The following is a 19344-nucleotide window of genomic DNA, read 5'->3' on the forward strand; positions in this document are numbered from 1 at the left end:
GAGGCGTTGTGGCAACCTTTAGTTGGAGCAGTTAGAGGCGGTAGAGTGATAACCCTAGGGTTGCAATGAAACCCTAGGGTTTCTGGAATCATCTAAAGCAATCTGGTATGTCAATCTTCATCTGGATCAGACGGTGGAGATGAACTTGCGGTTGGGGCTGTATGTGAGAAACCCTAACTACTGATGGGTTTCTCGTAGACCTGTTAAAGTTGGGCTTGGATGGGCCTAGACTTCTATCTAAATCGGGCTCGGGCTTGGTTGTAACCGGACCTGTGATTTGCTTTGTAATAGGGTATGTGTGCCTTACTTTGTAACCGGGCTTTTGGGCTATATAAATAATAATATTTATAATATAATATTATTATATATATAATAACGTATATAATAAATGTCACTCGGATGAAAACTACTATCACCAGCTGCCATTTTTTTCTTATTTTTGTGTAAACAAGAATAAAGAAAAAATAAAAAGACAAGTTTTTGTCGAGTGAATTTCTTGCTTTGCTGGGAAATTCGTTCCACTACTCTTTCGTGGAGAGTGAATTTCGATCTGATCGAGTTCCTGCTTCACTACTCTTTTGTGAAGGGTGAGGATTGACTTTGCAAATGATTTGCTTTACTACTCTTCCGTGAAGGATAAATTTGCATGACTTCATTACTCTTTCATGAAGGCTTCGTACTTTGCTGAAAAATCTGTTCCACTACTCTTCCGCGGAGAGCGAATTTCAATCTGATCGTGCTCCTGCTTTACTACTCTTCTGTGAAGGTTGAGAATGAATTACAAATGATTTTCTTTACTACTCTTCCGTGAAGGCTAAATTTTCATGATTTTATTACTCTTTCATGAAGGCTTCATACTTTGCTGAAAAATCCGTTCCACTACTCTTCCGTGGAGAGCGAATTTCGATCTGATCGTGCTTCTGCTTCACTACTCTTCTGTGAAGGGTGAGGATGACTTACAAATGATTTGCTTCACTACTCTTTCCGTGAATGCTAAATTTTCATGACTTCATTACTCTTTCATGAAGGCTTCATACTTTGCTGAAAAATTCGTTCCACTACTCTTCCGTGGAAAACGAATTTGGATCTTGCTTATGCCCTCGCTTCACTACTCTTTTGTGAAGGCTGAATTTACTTCACTACTCTTCCGTGAAGATTGATCTAGAATGACTTGAACAGAATCTGTTTCACTACTCTTCCATGAAGTTCAGATTCAAACTTGGATTACTCCACTACTCTTCCGTGAAGTTCTCATACTTTGCTGAAAAATCTATTCCACTACTCTTTCATGGAGTTCAGACTAAAAGTTGGATTACTTCACTAATCTTTCGTGAAGTTTAGATTCAAACTTGGATTACTCCACTACTCTTCTGTGAAGTTCTCATACTTTGCTGAAAAATCAATTCCACTACTCTTTCGTGGAGTTCAGACTAAAACTTGGATTACTTCACTACTCTTCCGTGAAGTTCAGATTCAAACTTGGATTACTCCACTACTCTTCTTTGAAGTTCTCATACTTTGCTGAAAATCCGTTTCACTACTCTTTTGTGGAGTTCAGATTTTGGCCTTGTTTCTGCTTCTACATCTGCTTCACTACTCTTTCGTGAAGACTGAGAATGATTAACTTGATGAGAATCTAATTTCACTACTCTTTTGTGAAGATCATATTCATTTGATCCTACTACTCTTTTGTGTTCATTTTTGGAAAAGATTAAATGAGAAACGTTGAAAATTGCTTTCTCATTTTTCGAAACAACTTATTGGTTGGGCATGCCCCAATACTTATTCTGTATGGATTGCATTTATCTATTTTCAGATGTTTGCCTTTCCAAACATGACTCCTATTATTTGGATTCTACCTTATACTCATAAGGTATTTTGTTCATGCATGCTCATGTGAGAAATATATTTATGCAAATGCAATCAAATGTATGATCCTTTTATACAAATGATGTTTTTATGAATGTAAAAATGTTGATTCAATCTTCATTTGATTCCAAAGTTTGATCTCCTTCCATTTGATCATTCCTTTGCATTTCTGAATAACCATCTGGTCAACTTGTATCTTTGTAACTCCTTTTACCTTCAGAAGAATTGTTTCATTTATAGGACTTTTGCCATATTCAGAACTAGGACCTTGTTTCATTTACAGCTCTCATCTTTGAAAAGAGAATCTATCATCTTTGAAAAGATAATCGATCATCTTCACAAAATGTAGACATAACTATGCCAAACTCATCAGATATCTAATCAAGATATCAACTACATCTGTTTTGATTTGACTCTTGAAACACAACACGAGAAAGATTTATCCTAATTCCTTTCATGTCTCCACATCTAATCAGATCTCTTCTCAAAAAAGATTTTATCCTAATTCCTTTTATGTCGTCACATCTAATCAGATTTCGAAGAAGATTATTCAGATCCTATCATGTCAAGATGTATAACAACAACTTGTTGTTCAATCTTAGTTGGTTCCACTAGTTTCTTATTGTTAAAGTTCCAACTCTCCTTCGTGAAAAGAAATCTTCATCATTTATGAATCTTGAAGTTTGAAGACAAACTTTATCTTATATCAACCACATGATCGTAACATTGGTTCAGCACCATAATCACTGGTTCGTAAAACATTTGACAACACATTCATCATTTCCTATGGTTTATGCCTAGATCTTTCCACTAGAAAATTCTTTGCATGATGTTTAAAGCTTTTTGCATGACATCACGATGATACTTCAGTAAAAATACAAATGGGATGCTTTAACTTGTTAGCATCATATTAAGGAATATTTGACAACACATTCATTACTTCTTGTGAATCCCGTGGGGATAATGTGATCACATGGTGGACAAAACATTGATATCTACTATCATTGTTTCACCATTTGCATTCTTCATACCTTTTTTCTTCAGTGGAAATATTTACTCAAACCTATGATCTTTCTACATGATGATAAGGGTTCAACATGCTTTAGCATTTTGCTAATATAAATGCTACTGATGTGATCGTTCAGAATACCCGGTTGGATCATTTTTTCCTGAAAATGGGCCTTCAGTATGCCCCACATAGATTATTTCTGACTGAAACGGGCCTTCAGTATGCCCCAATATTATGTTGATGTGAGCCTCCAAGATGTCCCAACATTCTAAGTTGTAAGGTTCACTCTTAATGTCCATTCATGCTTCTCATGAGGTCTAATTTTGATAAAAAAAAACCCCTTGTAGGTACACATGGGGCCTCCTTGGTGCCAAGTCTCATAATCTTGAATGCTCTCATTCCAGTGTTACTAAACATCAATGTTGTTTAATTAACTTAAGGGATTCTTTTCATGTTGTCACAAACTTAATAGATGATCAATCCTTTTGACAGAGATATATGTATCTTCTTAATGAAGTAATCACCTTCTTCTTGACTGTTTACCCCAAAGGGAATGATATAAGTTTGATTCTTCAAAATTTTCATTTCTCAGGCCACTTGCTTTTAAGAATGTGAAAAGCTTCATCGTTCTGGCCTCGCTTATTCTAAGGGTAGAATAGGCATCAACTTGCTTTAGGATCCTATCTCTTTTGATACTATCCTGTTTGAAAATGTTCTTCCTCATTTATTATCAAAGAATGAAAGAATTTTGTAAAATATTGCCCTTTACAGGTTCACAATAGAATCAAATCATAAGCATGAATTCAAAGAATATCAAAAGAATCAATAACTTTTAATTATTTCAGAGTTATAGTTCTTTGACAAGTATCAAGATTGAGATGTTAGTTTTAGGTTGACTTCCCTGTTTCTATGGTTACATCTTAGTGAAGATGCCATTCCTCTCTCACTCTTTGTGAACATTATCACATGCCTCACTTTCTTGACTTGGTATCTTTAACTAGATGCGTACAAAATGACACAATCTAGTATAATAGTTACTAGACCTTCTAAAATACCTACATTTCAATTCTCTAAAATATTTGATTCTTTTCAAAGCAGTGTGAAACATTGATCTAATAACGATATTCCTATGTGCATATGTGTAAAATAGACTATAACAGGTATTATTTCACTTTTCAACAACTTCTTCTTTTGCCATTTTGGCTAGCTGAATTCAGCTTTATTACCCATCATTGGGCTAATTACATATATGACTCTTACATTTTAAAAGAATGTGTTATAGTCTATGTGTTTGGTGGAATTCAGAAAATATCATTACCAAATTTCAATTTACAAACAGCTAACTTTAGACTAGATTTGTCAAAGTTTCATCGTTGAATCTCATCAATAGAAATAATCTAGTTAGTTTTGCAATGTCACACAAGATGCCCATGTTGTATGCTTCTAAATATCAATACCAAGCCTTTTGTCTAATTCCTTGCATTGGAGAAAACTCTCTCATATTTGTGGAAAGGTAATATTTGGGGGACATATTTTTTCTGAGGTAAGGTCAGTTTTTTATGGTATTCAATCTTGATACTTTGCCACAGATGTAAAACTCTAATTGTAAAGATATTTTAATTTAATGATACTCAAAGAACTGCAAGATTACAAAATTGATTCAATGTTCATAACCTTAAAAGAAACACATTTTTATTACAAAAGCGAAAAAAAGAACAAAAACATGTTCAAACAAGATGCTATAAAATAAAAGGTACAATAATGGTAGATAACAACTTCCACTGCCCCATTATTCTTTGGATGTTGGGTGTATAGTCAAACCAGGATCTCTGTGTATATTTGTACCCTATTTCTTGATCATTTCTTTGGTAGCTTCTCTGGATGAGCTTTTAGGTACACAAATCTCTGCTTTCTCCTGAGTTATCTCTTGGTCAAATCCCATCATCATCTTTCCTAACTGGAAATTGAGCTCAGTTTGTATTTCAGAACAAATCTCTTTAGTGGAAATTATTGTATCCTGGTTCTGGATGTTTCTTGCAGCTGTACTGGAGTAGTATCCACAATTCTTTAAATTGCCCTCGGCTTCCCTTGATTTCAGAAAATATGATATGAGTGTCTCCAAGGTTGTATATTATTTCTTTTCTTGGTCAAATCCCATCATCATCTTTCCTAACTGGAAATTGAGCTCAGTTTGTATTTCAGAACAAATCTCTTTAGTGGAAATTATTGTATCCTGGTTCTGGATGTTTCTTGCAGCTGTACTTGGAGTAGTATCCACTAAATTCTTTAAATTGCCCTCGGCTTCCCTTGATTTCAGAAAATATGATATGAGTGTCTCCAAGGTTGTATCTACCTTATTTCTTTTTAAACCTGTAGACTAGTCTCAGATTACCTTTTCTTTTGCTTTTTCGTTTCTCATTTTTGCATCTTCTTTGAGAGAAGTATCGAGAGTTAAATCTGCCATACATACTTCATCTTCTTTGGCTTTGCCTTGTCCTCCATTTGTTTTGACACTATCAACTTCATTTCCAAAGTTGACTCCCAAATATTTGATCAAAGTGGATTAACTGTTGGAATCTACTTCTATAATTCCATGAGTCATATGATCTTGAACTCGTCATTTGAAGTTGCCATAATTTTCGATGGAATGTCCTCGGATTCTAGCATGATACTCACAAAAAAACCTTTTTATTATACCATCTTGGGTAAGGAGGTACCAAAGGTTTAGCCAGACACGGAGCAATAAGTTAGGCTTCGTGTAATTTGGCATTTAATTTGCTGCATGAGATTGAAGGAAAACATGGTAGAGATTCCCTTGATATGATCGTTTCTTTGCTATTGCTTTCCTGAAGACGTTTTCCTTGAATGTCTGACTTTTGACCATAGTCTTGAAATAGATGACTTGAAAATTTCTCAATCCGCTTTGAGTTTCTGAGGAGCTTAGGTTTCCCATTTTCAAAACATAACAACCCTTCTGCCATAAGATCTTGGACTTTTAATTTCAACATTATGCAATTTTCTATAGAATGACCAAAATCTCCATAATGATAATTGCATGGATTCTTGATATTTTCCCAATTTGGATGCAAATAAGTACTAGGAGGGATAGGTGTTACAAGACCATTTTCAAAGAGAAAGGGTAACAATTCTTAATACAAAATTGGAATTGGAAAGAGATATGCCATCATTTTTCCTTCTTTCCCTTTTTATCCATTTTCAATGGGGCTTGTTCCATGTTTCTCTTCTTTGAACCAGCTTCAATGTCCATGTTATCTGTCATATTTCTTGATTCGTGAAAATGAGTTGGATTTCTATATTCAACAACAGGTTCTTGGTCATTTTTCATATTGAAATCCAGACGTTTTCCTGAGACCTTCATCTTTTCATGCTCAATAGGGTATTATGACATTTTATCCCCATATAGTAGAGTAACCATCATACTTTGTATTTCAGACATTTGTTCCCTGGACTCAGCTTGGAACATTCTTGTTTCTTCAAGAATTTCTTGTTGGATTTCTACAAGTTGTTCCTGGATTCTCTCAATCCTTCCAACTTAGGCTAATATTCCATTTATTGCTTTCAATCTCTTTTTAAGACCTGCCCTTAATTTTTAGAACTCATGCTTCCAAAATCTTTCACTGATTACTCTCATATGATATTATACAAAGAATGAATACAAATATAAATGTATATGTAAATGTATATATGAAAGAGTGTTATTCAAGAGTAATTATCTTAAAACATCTTCCATTGAACACAAAAAGGGTTTTTCAATATATCCAAAAGATCATTACATATAAAGGATAACTTTCCCTCCTAATTTCTCTATTTCCTTAAGAAGCAAAATTAATTTCCATTTATGCTCCAGAATCAGATTGTCATCCTGCTTCAGCTCCCTTGTAAAACCAGCTAAGTTTACTAGCTTGTGGGTTACCTTGTTTACTTGGGCAACAGCTTTCTTTATGTTATCTTCTTTTTCTTGATCCTTACCTGCCATCTTCTGAATTTGTAGACAATATTGCTCATTTTCCTTTATCAGAGAACCTTTGTATTCAAGAAGTTTTTGTACCATATCTCCATAATCATCCACCATTTTCAGCAATGTGTGGCTTTGAGTTCTAATGGATTTTATTTCAGCATTAATCTCACCTTGATGGATCAGATATGAAGCTTCCATGTTGGCTATATCCTTCTTCAATATCTGGTTTTCAGCTTGACATTTCTCTAAGTTGGTGATGGCTGCATTGTATATTTCTTCAGCAATTTAAAAGTCATAGGAGAATTTCTTTGCATGTATCTTTTTTCAATACTCAACATCACTCTTCAGTTTAATGATTCATGCTATCTACTTTTTAGGGTATTTCCTAGTCCAACATCTTTAAAGGTTTGACTGACCTTTCAGAAAACATCAAGTATGGCTTCGACCTCTATGCTTAATTTCTTGTTTTCGTCTTTCCAAAAACGGGCTTGAGCTTCATAAATATTTTCTCCCTTGTGACTGCTTCTATTAATTCTTTTACCAAAAAAGATTTTGGTACCAGTCTAACAGGATTTTTATGTGCATATCCTTCCATTATTTTAAAAGCTTCCTCAAGGTACCCTTCTTTGGTTGCTTTACATTTTACTTGATCATGAAACCCTTTGTCCATAATGAAAACCTTTGATAATCACTCTTGAATCACACCCTTGAATATGTCATGATTATGCTAATGCAAAATAGAACAATTAATATATGCATTTTCAAAATATATACAAAAACCTGTTAGTAAGAAAAAATAATATCCTAACCTCATGCTTTCTAGTTCCATGCTTTGTTTGGAAAAATAACCTAACCGCGTGATTTCTAGTTTGCATGCATTTATTCAGAGAACAAGACAATATTAAATAAAATAAAAAGACTCAACATGTTTTTCCTTTGTGTACTTAATCTAGCAAGACTCAATCGGGTTAGGCTTCACCTAGATTCCAGTTCTAGGTTTTATTATATGTTGGGTTTTGGCTCTAGAGTAAAAAGGGGTCATCGAATTGTTCTTTGTTGGTGTCCCTTTGGATTGCCAAGCCCTCAATCCTGGTCCATTACAGACTTTCGGATTAAGTTCAATTCGAAGGAACACACTTCTTTATGTCCATACAGAGGTGAAAACCACACGAAGAACATAAGGTGTGAGCTCAAAGAATGGTCCCCTATCCCATACGGAGGTGAAAACCACACGAGTGAATAGTTTTTCATTCACTTAAACAGGATAAGAGCGGGGTTTTAAGTCGTGTCATGGATGCAATGATCAGTATGTGAGTAAAATCATAAAAAGAAATAAAGTAATATTCAACCTATTATTCTATTTTAATAAACCAAAAATAAATATGTACACACAAAAAAAAAATTAGTAAAATAATAAAAATAATTAAAACAAAATTATTATTTACTGCAAAGACGAATAATTGATAAATTGGTGGTTGAACTCTCATTTTTTTTAAAAATACCCAGCAGATTCATCAAGCTGTCGAGACGTTTCTCTACCCTGGCGACAGAGAGTGCAAATAGTACTGTAATACCCCAAAAATTTAGATAATGACCAAAATGAAAATTTTGAAAGTTTGATGGTCAAAGTAGAAAATTGGGAAAAAGTTTAGGGAATTAAGTGATAAATTTCCTTAAAATAATTTTATTTCATAAATAGATAGTTTACTCTTGAGAGTGGGGTTTTATAGAAATCATATTTTTAGATTTGGAATTTTAGTAAAGAAAAATTAGAAAGGGTTAAAGTCGGTAAGGAATCGAAAATTCAGATCGAATTGGAATTTTACAAAAAATTGAAGGATGTTATAAAATGGTTGAAAATATTATTTTAATATTTTAGATCAGAGAAATTTGGTTTTGGAAATGTGTAATTTTTTAGATTTAACCGAAACAATGGAATTTAGTGACTAAAATGCATGTTTTGAAAATTTCATGGGCATTTTCGTAAGTCAAAGTCAAATTAATTCATCTTTGACTTTGAAAGATGATAAGGATGAGTTGTCATGGTTTTATGGCGAATAAGAAGATTCATTAAGGGTGATTTGGTCTTATCTCAATTAAATGAATATTTTATTCATTTATAGTGGAATTAAATGAAAACTAATATGAAATGCACCTAACATGTCATCCAAATTGCTCATCTTCTTCTCCAAGCTGCGTGGGTTTTCTCCAAAGGTGAGTGAAAGCTTCAATTCAATTTTTAAGCAAATTCCTTAGGATTTGAGTATGCCTTAAAAAAGAAAATTATTATATGCGAACATGATAATCTTGTTGGTGTTCAAAGATTTCAAATTTTACAGTTTTTGTTCATAAAATGGATCATGAAATTAATGATGGATCTTGATGTTTGTGAGGTAGTTGATTCATATTCAAGCATGTATGATGATTAGAACATGTTTAATCTTTCTAAAAACTTGTTCTTTAAGTTTCAGCCATGGATTGTTTGAGTGAGAAAATTTATAGAAAAATTATATATGGGTTGGAAATGATGAAGGAAGTATTCTACAAGCCTTAGAAAATTCAGGGACCATTTCGTAACCTTTGAAAAGTTGGGGGATCAATTTGGCAATGTTGGAAAATTGATGGGTTGTTGTGTAAGTGTTATATAATTGATGTACTATGCTGGAAATTGTTGTTTGGGAATTAAAATGAGTGTTAGAATGTGAAATATGACTATTTTGGAAGTTTGAAAAGATTTGTGATTTAAGTACAATATTTACATAGTTGGGGTACTTAAATGTAATTATGCTTTTGTAAAAGCATTTGAATGGTAATAATTTCAATGCTTGAATTATTGGGATTAAGAATCTAAGTGATAAAATGGTGAAGGACCATTTTGTGTAAATTGGAAAAGTTGGTTCCAATGTTAAAACGAATTAATAAGTGTTAAAGTATTTGGTGGTAAATAGTTTCAATTATGATTATGGAATTTATTTTGGAAATGTATTTATGTTAGTACAATACTAACATATATATATATATATATGAATCTATATTTTGTACAGATCGTGATTTACTCGGTGTTCAAAGCAAGTCAAGTATAAAAAGGGTTTATTGTGGAATATAGTGATGCATATATTTTGAAATATATAAAGTGTCAAGGTGAGTGCAATACATGCATGACATTATACATGGATGTTTTATACATCATTAGGAAGACTTGTAAAAAGTCGACCTTGTTTATATCAGCATGATATTATGTCATATTTTTATAAATTGACATGACATTGATATGTCAAAGTATGAAATTATAATGCATTGATTTTAGAAAATGTGATCATTTACCATGAATATTATTTCGGGTATGAACTGCCCAATGTTAAATGATATTGATATACTTTGCCATGGATGAATCAAATAAAAATAAACTACATACCCAAGTAGGTTATTGAGGATCAGTGGTATTAATGGCATTCCATAGAGTCTAGCAGCTGCATATTAGGTAGCACTAGAGTGTCTAGAGAAGGAACATATTGCAGGCCTCAAAGTGTCTAGTGAAGACACGGTACAAAACACTACGGTGTACAAGGTGGGTAAAACCCGACCTCAGCACTACGATACATTATTAGGTGAGCAAAGCTCGACCTCAGCACTTCGATGCAATATTTGACTCCTATACCGGGTTTCTCATATAGTTATACTTTGGGTTATGGTTTATTGGTTAATAAATGGTAAACATGAAAATAAGCTTACGAGCTTATGGAATAATGGCAAGTATATTGGTAAAATAAGCTTACGAGCTTATGGAATAAATGGTAAGTATATTGGTAGAATAAGCTTACGAGCTTATAGGATAAATGATAATAAATTTTATATCTTTTTTTATCATTGTAAAATATTGGATATGTTAGTAACATGATTTTATGGCATTTTGAAATTGACATTGAAATTCATGCATGAATTGTATTGCATTGATTATTGTTTTAATTGCCTCACTAAGTATATACTTAGCGTGTGATGATTTTCACGCGTAGGTAAAAAAACCAGTAGTGGAATAAATAGTTTAAAGCGACATCAAGCATCGAAGAGTATATTTCGATATTAGTAAGACATCCTATGATGTCATGTTGACTTTGTTAGTGACATGTACTTATTAATGTTTTATTTGTTTTGTTGAACAAATTTGGAAACAAAATGGAAATTTTATGAGTTTTATATAATTTGATGAAATTACTGTAGCAGTGAATAGTAACTGTAACGTTTACTGTAGCAGTATATAGTAATAAACAGTACACACGTTTAAAAAATTCCAGAATACTATAGGGGTACTGATACCATGCTACAGGTACCGATAACCTCACTGTTCACGATACTATTCATAAAAAAATCTTTTGAATTAAATTGGTTATAAAGAAACATAATTCATATGATATGATATTTTTATAATATCAGTTACCATTTTATGAAAATAAATTTTAAATCACTTTTGAATTGAGAAATGGTTTTAGAAATTCGAGTGACATCTATAATTTTTATAGGTATAATTATACGAGATATGGGTATTACAAGTACACCCGAAATGGTGTAACTAGTCTCGAAAAGTAAGTGCTTATCCTCCGTGAATCAGATAAAACACCAAATTGTAGAGTCGCCACCAATCTTTTAATTTGGTGAGATTGGTCACCAAAATGTCATATTATTTTAATAAAAATTCCTAAGAACAATATTAAAATAATACAACTTGGGTTTGCTTACCAGAAAAAATGAGTTCGAGAGTTGGTTACGTATGGGGAATGATTAGCACCCCCAAAATGCCCAAAATTGATACTGTTATTTATTAATTTAATGTATTTGCAGTAAATTATAAACTTGTATTTAAAATTTATAAATAATTTAAAATAATTACTAAATAATATTAAACATAAATATTTCTAGTCTTATTACAATATAAAATATTACCATTTTATAGATTAGATTAATCTAATAAAATACTATAATTAATCCTATAATTAATAAATAGTGATTAAAATAGAAAATATTTAATTACCCTAATTCAAAATACTATTAGAATTATATACTAATCATGTAATTTATCCTAATTACTAATACTAGATTAAAATATAAATTTATTAATATTTAAGGACTAATCATGATATTTAACCTAAATATACGCATATATATATATATATATAATGACTAAAATAAAAAATATATAAAATATGAAAACTAAATTAGAATACGCAAAACATGATTTCGGGACCGAATTGCAAGATTTACAAAATTGGAGTGGCCATGGTTTTAGTTTAACCATGCAAGAATTACAAAGATACCCTCCCCCCAAAACGGCGTCGCACGAGGGAGGGTATAAATGCTTAATAACCGGCCCTAAGGCCTTCACTCTTCTCATTTCTCCCTTCTCCCCCTCTCTCTAAACCGAGAGATGCTTTGGCATCTCTCTAAAGACCCTTGCCTGAGGGACACCGATCACTGGTCAGTGGTCGAGAACCTCCGTCAACCGCTACCGCCGACCAGCACCCACGGTGGCCAGAAAATACCAAACCTATCCTAAACGTAGATCGAAGCCCCCTCTATCCGAATATGATCTCCTTTTTCACTAAAAACCAACTAATCAGACTAGGTCTTGAATTTTACCTCCGGTAAAATAGCTTTCCTGACGACGTTTGGGCTTCGATAAAGGTAAGATCTCCTTTCTCTTCTTTCGGTTGTCCTTGTTGTTTGTGTTGTGGTAGCCTTTGTTTTGCTCTCTGTATCTCTTGTTCTGTTTCCTTTTTTGGTTCCTTGCCCTTGTTGTTTCTTCTTTGCAAGTTTGGTGGCCTTTTATAGGCCACCACAGTGACTTCTTTGGACCGGTCACAAGGGTGCCCTCCGGTGAGTCATCGAAGCTACGGTGGTGACTCACCCTAGGGTTGCGATGTGTGCAGCTGGCGTTGATCTTCTAGAGCCTTCTGTGGGAGGCGGCGACATCATGGCAACCTTCGGTTGGAACAGTTGGAGGCGGCAGAATGATAACCCTAGGGTTGCAATGAAACCCTAGGGTTTCTGGAATCATCTGGAGCAATCTGGTGTGTCGATCTTCATCTGGATCGGACGGTGGAGATGAGCTGGCGGCTGGGACTGTATGTGAGAAACCCTAACTGCTGATGGGTTTCTCACAGGCCTGTTAAAGTTAACTTGGATGGGCCTGGGCTTGTATCTGAATCGGGCTCGAGTTTGGTTGTAACCGGGCCTGTGATTTGCTTTGTAATCGGGCCTGTGTGCCTTACTTTGTAACTGGGCCTTCGGGCTATATAAATAATAATATTTATAATATAATATTATTATTATATATAATAACGTATATAATAAATGTCACTCGGACGAAAACTACTGTCGACAAATAATACCTGCCAACTTAAACCTAATGTTAATAGCTGAAATTGAAAGCCATTTGTTTGAAGTTGGATTTATTCAAATCAGTTCAACAGACTATGAATTCGAAGAAGTTCGCTCGCTTATTTACGGGGTTTTATTTTGATCACTTCATTTCTTTTAAAAATCATATCTAATGTTATATTTTAGTTATGTTTTAATCTTTTACCATATAAATTTAACGATAATACTAATATGTTGCTACAAGATAATGTCACATCATTATTTAAAAAATGAAAATATTACATTAACAATTTTATTTATTTTTTAATGGCATATGACCGAAATAAAATCGAAATGTAATATTAAGTTTAATTTTAAAAAATAATTAAAATGACTAAATAGGTTGTTTATCCTATATTTATAAACAATGATCTTATATCCAATCCGTAGAGCGGCTCATCTTTACCCTCCATTTTCCCATTCTAATCTGGTCAAAACCGTTACGATCAAGATTTTTTGAAAATAGGGTAAATTACATATTTAGTATCTACACAATTAATTTTAGTCCATTTTAGTACTTAAACTTTCAATTTTTTAAAATCATACTTAAAGTAGTTTTTATTTTATTTTAGTACCCGTTAAAAATTTAACATTAAGTTTTGAAAAAAAATCAAAAGTTTAGGTGTTAAAAAGGATCAAAGCTGATAGTTTAGGTACTAAACGCGTTAAGTTTTTAATGTCAATGTACTAAAATGAAACAAAAACTAAATACTAGGTATGAGTTTAAAAAAATTGAAAGTTTAGGTACTAAAATGGATCAAAACTAATAAATTAGGTACTAAATGTGTAGTTTACCCTTGAAAATATTGTGAGGAGAAGCAGGAAGTAGTGCATCCGGGTGGAGAAAAGCAGAGGAAGAGCCAAACACCGAGAAGAGCGGGAAATCGAGCGAGTCAAATGACTCGAATTTCGGTCCTATAAATAAAACCCCATTTCCCCCCTTTAATTCAATTCCCTGTTTGGAGTTTCAATCTCATTTTCTCCTGTTTCAGATCTCATATCAGGTAGCCTCCGTTTTCTCTCTTGTTCTTATATTTTAAATTTTGTATTTGGATTTGCCACTGCATTCTTTTTCATGTTTAGAATAGATCGATTTGATTATTATTAAGGTCTTCTGTCTAATTGTAAATGGAACTGGATTCATTTCTTTTGAGAATTAGGTTATTGTTTATAAATTTAATTTCAATGAATCTGTTTACGTTTATAGGATTTGTGGGGCATTTCAAGATGAGATTGATTAATCAATAAAAGTTGTAGCCAAGGGTGAACTTATAAAATTTTAGAGGCGTTAATGTTGAATTGTTGTTTCTGATTACTGTGCTTTTCTGCTTTCCTGAGAAAAAATGGTGCAATTTTTTATGCAAGAACCATACAGACCTGTTGTTTCACCCAATTTAGTAGGCTCATACCTTTCTGAATTGTTTTGCAATCTAATTTGCAGCTTTGTTAGCTGTTCTGGCAATCTTCTTAAGCACCAATTCCTCAGTGTAGTGACTCATATCATCTCTTTCCTTTTTCATTGGAACTAATCTCCAATTATACAGTCATTATCATTACTGTTTACTTTGCACAAACCCTCTCTTGATTTCTCTCAGCAGAGCTGCAAATTCCTATTCTCAGAACCTTCTTCCATTCTGGCCATCAATCATCTGCCGCCACTCTGCTACTCTCTTTCCATATTGTCCGGCAAGCATGGGATATAGTTATCAATTTATTCCTTTCAGTACCACTTAAGCCTTTATCACAATGAAGAATGACATGTTCAATGGATTCATTGTGTCTCTCACACATTGGACACTTTGGATCAGTTCTGATTCTTCTTTTGACCAAACTCAAGTTTGTGGCCACGGCATTTTTCACTGCTTTCTAAATGTTCTTCACCTTTGATTGTGCATGAGAGAACCCCCTATAATTTCCATGTGATATCTTGGACTCCCTCCATTCTCTCATTCAGTTTCTCCTTTAGCTTGAACTTGGCAGTTCTAGCAGTATATTCTCCATTTGATGTACCACCATGTAATTCTGTCTTGGCCTCCACTCTTGCAGAAACCTTTATCTTTATATTTGCATAAACTATGCATTTAGTGTCTAAACTATCAATTTTGGTCAATTTTAGTACTTAAACTTTCAAATTTTTAAAAACCATGCCTAACGTTTAGTTTTTATTTCATTTTAGTATCCATTGTAAAAAAATTAACGTGTTTAGTACCTAAACTATTAGTTTTGGTCCAATTTAGTACCTACACTTTCAATTTTTTCAAAACTTTACATTAAATTTTGAATGGGTACTAAAATGAAACAAAAATAAAGTTTTTAAAGGTGGGGGTACTAAAATTAAACAAAAATTATACTTTAGGTATGGTTCTGAAAAAATTGAAAGTTTAGGTACTAAAACGGATCAAAATTGATAGTTTAGGTACTATATGCATAATTTACCCTTATACTTTTTTAGTACCAATCATTTGTAATTGTCTTTATATTTTAATTGTATGTTTCATCTCTACTCTGACATGGAAGATGATATACTTTTTTATAAACTTTTGAGAAAGCGGAAGTATATTTACGATGAAATTGTGCATTAATTTTTCTATACGGTGAAAATTTTAAGTTGAATTCAGAACTGCTGAGGATATTTGCAGATGTTTTTTCTCCTTTGGATTTTACAACCATAAAATTTCAGCGCCTTGCAATGTTTTCGAAGTGCAGTTATGGATACATTCCTATTCACTTCCGAATCTGTTAACGAAGGCCACCCCGACAAGATTTGTGACCAAGTTTCAGATGCTATACTTGATGCATGCCTAGAACAAGACCCGGATAGCAAAGTAGCTTGTGAGACTTGCACCAAGACTAACATGGTTATGGTCTTCGGCGAGATCACAACCAAGGCCAAAGTTGACTACGAGAAAATTGTCCGTGATACTTGCAGAGGTATAGGGTTCACATCAGCTGATGTTGGCCTTGATGCTGACAACTGCAAAGTTCTGGTTAACATTGAGCAACAGAGTCCTGATATTGCTCAAGGGGTTCATGGCCACCTCTCCAAGAAGCCAGAGGAAATCGGGGCTGGCGATCAGGGTCACATGTTCGGTTATGCCACGGATGAAACCCCAGAGTTTATGCCACTCACGCATGTGCTTGCAACCAAGCTTGGTGCCAAGCTGACTGAAGTGAGGAAGAACAAGACATGTCCATGGCTGAGGCCTGATGGTAAGACCCAAGTGACTGTTGAGTATCGAAATGATAGTGGAGCCATGGTCCCTGTTCGAGTTCATACGGTTCTCATTTCAACCCAACATGACGAGACTGTCACCAATGATAAGATTGCTACGGACTTGAAAGAACATGTCATTAAGCCTGTTATTCCTGCAAAGTATCTCGACGACAAAACCATTTTACACCTTAACCCATCTGGTAGGTTTGTTATCGGTGGACCTCATGGAGATGCAGGACTCACTGGCCGAAAGATCATTATCGATACCTATGGTGGCTGGGGTGCTCATGGTGGAGGTGCCTTCTCAGGAAAGGATCCCACAAAGGTGGACCGTAGTGGTGCATACATTGTTAGGCAGGCAGCAAAGAGCGTGGTTGCCTCGGGGCTTGCTCGCCGCTGTATCGTGCAAGTATCCTATGCAATTGGTGTGCCGGAACCATTGTCGGTTTTCGTTGACACATACAAGACAGGAAAGATCCCAGACAAGGATATCTTGCAGTTGATCAAGGAGAACTTTGATTTCAGGCCGGGAATGATCTCTATCAACCTCGATTTGAAGAGAGGAGGCAAGTTTAGGTACCAAAAGACCGCTGCTTACGGTCATTTTGGACGTGATGACCCAGATTTCACCTGGGAGATTGTCAAGCCTCTTAAACCAAAAGCCTAACTCGGGTTCGTTACATCAAAATTTCGGCAAATGATTATTATAGTAGCCATGATTCTGTTATCAGCATAAGAATAAAGAAACATGTGATTCTTTTTTCTCTCTATATAAATTGTCTATTATTATTGTATTCAAACTTTGTTCTTAATGAACACCATTTGTGCTACTATGCTTTTTTCAATGATAGTCATGTATGTTTGTTGCCATTTCACAAAAGATATAATCGTAACTCTAGATTACCTCAAAGACAGCAACAGAACATAATTCATTCTTTCATGAATGTAACCACAAACGATCGTGCAGCCGCTCTTCCCCAGCACCGAACATCTCATCCACTCTTTCGCCATCTTGATAAAAATGAAATGTGGGAGTGTAACGAATATGCTTCGTTGTTTCAGGGCATTCATCGATATCTGCATAAACGAAAGATAGCTTTGGGAACTGGTTGCTCAACTTGCAAAATGCAGGAAGGATCTGGCTACAAACACCGCACCTGAAACAAGAAAAGTTAAAAGAAGTTCAAAAAAGAGCATGGATAATCAGCTAATTTATACATTAGTCAACGAGCTCTTTTTGTTTTCTCGATTCCTAGCCCTGTTTTATATAGGTATACTTATTGAGCTAGTCGATTATGAGTTAAATAATGCTCAACTCGACTCGAAAACTGTTCGACTCGTGCTTGACATGTTACTCGTTAAACTCGATAAAATACTCCAAATTAATATATTACAATTAAAGTAACAATTCACAAGTACATCAATCTAACGTATTACAACAATTCTTGAAACAAACAGTTTTACGAATACATAATCAAATACCAAAAGTAAAGCAATCAACATCCTAAATTTAGGAATTCCTTGCGAACTTATCGAGTTGATTTGAACCTCCTCAAGTCGAGCTCAAATTCGAGTTGAGTGAACTCGAATTGAGCCTTAACCGAGTTTAGATTCTTATCGAACTCGAGTTGCTCAACTCAGTTAACATCCCTAGTTCTATAACAAAACCACTTCCAAAATTTGCTTTCTCTCCCAAATCCTTGTTCTACTCCCCATAGAAACATTTCGATAAACACCTTGTCTGCATAATGCTGACGAAACCTTACTTGAAAACGTCACCTACCATGAGGCTCCATAATTGATAACAGTCTGCAGGCACATAAAGAAGAGAGTAATAAAGTCAGTAAGAAGAGTTTAAATTTTAGAAAACAAACCCATTGAGATGAAAAGGATTTACGGGAGTTTTGGAGGACTTGATACGAAGAAGAATGTCGCTGAGATTTTCATCGGATGAAGCACTGATTAAATTTCCATGCTTGTTGGGTGGAAGATCTAATCCTGTGCCTTCAAATCCTTTCTTGCTGCTGTCTCCGGAATCTCCCATGGTTTTCCTCAACTCGCTAACCCTGATATTTGTTATTCTCATCCTTCTGTCATTTATCTGGTTATTCTATTGTGTAAATTATATGTTTAACACTTCAACTATCACTTTTATTCTATTTTGCTCATTCAACTATTATTTATTTTTAAATTATATGTAATATTACATTTTAGTTTTATTTTGATTATTCATCGTTAAAAATTTAACAAAACTATTAACATGGAATTTTTTTTAAATTTTTTTGATGATGATGTAACATTATTTTATGGTGACACATCAATATCATCGTTAATTTTTTAACAGTGCGTGACCAAGATGTAATGTTAAGTATGATTTTGAAACAAAAAATAATTAAATGATTAACAAAATAAAATTGATAGTTAGAATATTAAATGTCTAATTTACCCAATTCTATTTTAGGTTAAAGAAAATAAAATTAATTTTAATTATTTATAAGCGGGAACAACCACACAAGCAATTTTATATAACAATCATTTTAACGCTTTAGGATTGTTCTTAAAAAGTGATAGTTGAAATATTAAATGTATAATTTATCCAATTCTATTTTATGTTAAAAAAAGAAAATTAATTTTAATTATTTATAAGTGGGTACATCTGCACAAGTAATTTTATATGACAATCATTTTAACGGTTTAGGATGGTTCTTAAAAAAGTGATAGTTGGAATATTAAGTCTAATTTACCCAATTTTATTTTATGTTAAAGAAAAGAAAATTAATTTTAATTATTTATAAGCGGGACAACCACACAAGCAGTTTTATATGACAATCATTTTAACAGTTTAGAATTGTTCTTAAAAAG

At 33.7% G+C, this 19344-nt stretch overlaps 2 protein-coding genes across 2 annotated transcripts; one reads left to right on the forward strand and one right to left on the reverse strand.

Moving 5' to 3' along the window:
- The first annotated feature begins 14148 nt into the window (after positions 1-14148).
- Positions 14149-17213, forward strand: LOC120129547 (S-adenosylmethionine synthase 3). The gene is made up of 2 exons (XM_039147014.1): positions 14149-14272; positions 15975-17213. Exon 2 carries the CDS (start codon positions 15977-15979, stop codon positions 17147-17149), a length of 1173 nt encoding a protein of 390 aa, XP_039002945.1. The 5' UTR covers positions 14149-14272; positions 15975-15976; the 3' UTR covers positions 17150-17213.
- A 144-nt stretch (positions 17214-17357) lies between these two features.
- Positions 17358-18538, reverse strand: LOC120129548 (thioredoxin-like 3-3). Its single transcript, XM_039147016.1, has 3 exons — positions 18380-18538; positions 18266-18291; positions 17358-17639 (listed from the first exon to the last, which is right to left on the reverse strand). The coding sequence occupies exons 1-3, from the start codon at positions 18524-18526 to the stop codon at positions 17420-17422; spliced, it is 393 nt and encodes a 130-aa protein (XP_039002947.1). The 5' UTR covers positions 18527-18538; the 3' UTR covers positions 17358-17419.
- Positions 18539-19344: the final 806 nt, after the last annotated feature.

This window comes from Hibiscus syriacus, unplaced genomic scaffold (genome assembly GCF_006381635.1).
Source record: "Hibiscus syriacus cultivar Baekdansim isolate YM2019G1 unplaced genomic scaffold, ASM638163v2 tig00110503_pilon, whole genome shotgun sequence".
Taxonomy (NCBI): domain Eukaryota; kingdom Viridiplantae; phylum Streptophyta; class Magnoliopsida; order Malvales; family Malvaceae; genus Hibiscus; species Hibiscus syriacus.

Coding starts and splice junctions, on each gene's coding strand:
- LOC120129547 (XM_039147014.1), top strand. CDS start 15,977: ATGGATACATTCCTATTCACTTCCGAATCTGTTAACGAAGGCCACCCC.
- LOC120129548 (XM_039147016.1), bottom strand. CDS start 18,526: ATGGGAGATTCCGGAGACAGCAGCAAGAAAGGATTTGAAGGCACAGGA. Junction 18,292..18,379: donor TCAAGTCCTCCAAAACTCCC/GTAAATCCTTTT, acceptor ATGTGCCTGCAG/ACTGTTATCAATTATGGAGC. Junction 17,640..18,265: donor ATCAATTATGGAGCCTCATG/GTAGGTGACGTT, acceptor TTCTTGTTTCAG/GTGCGGTGTTTGTAGCCAGA.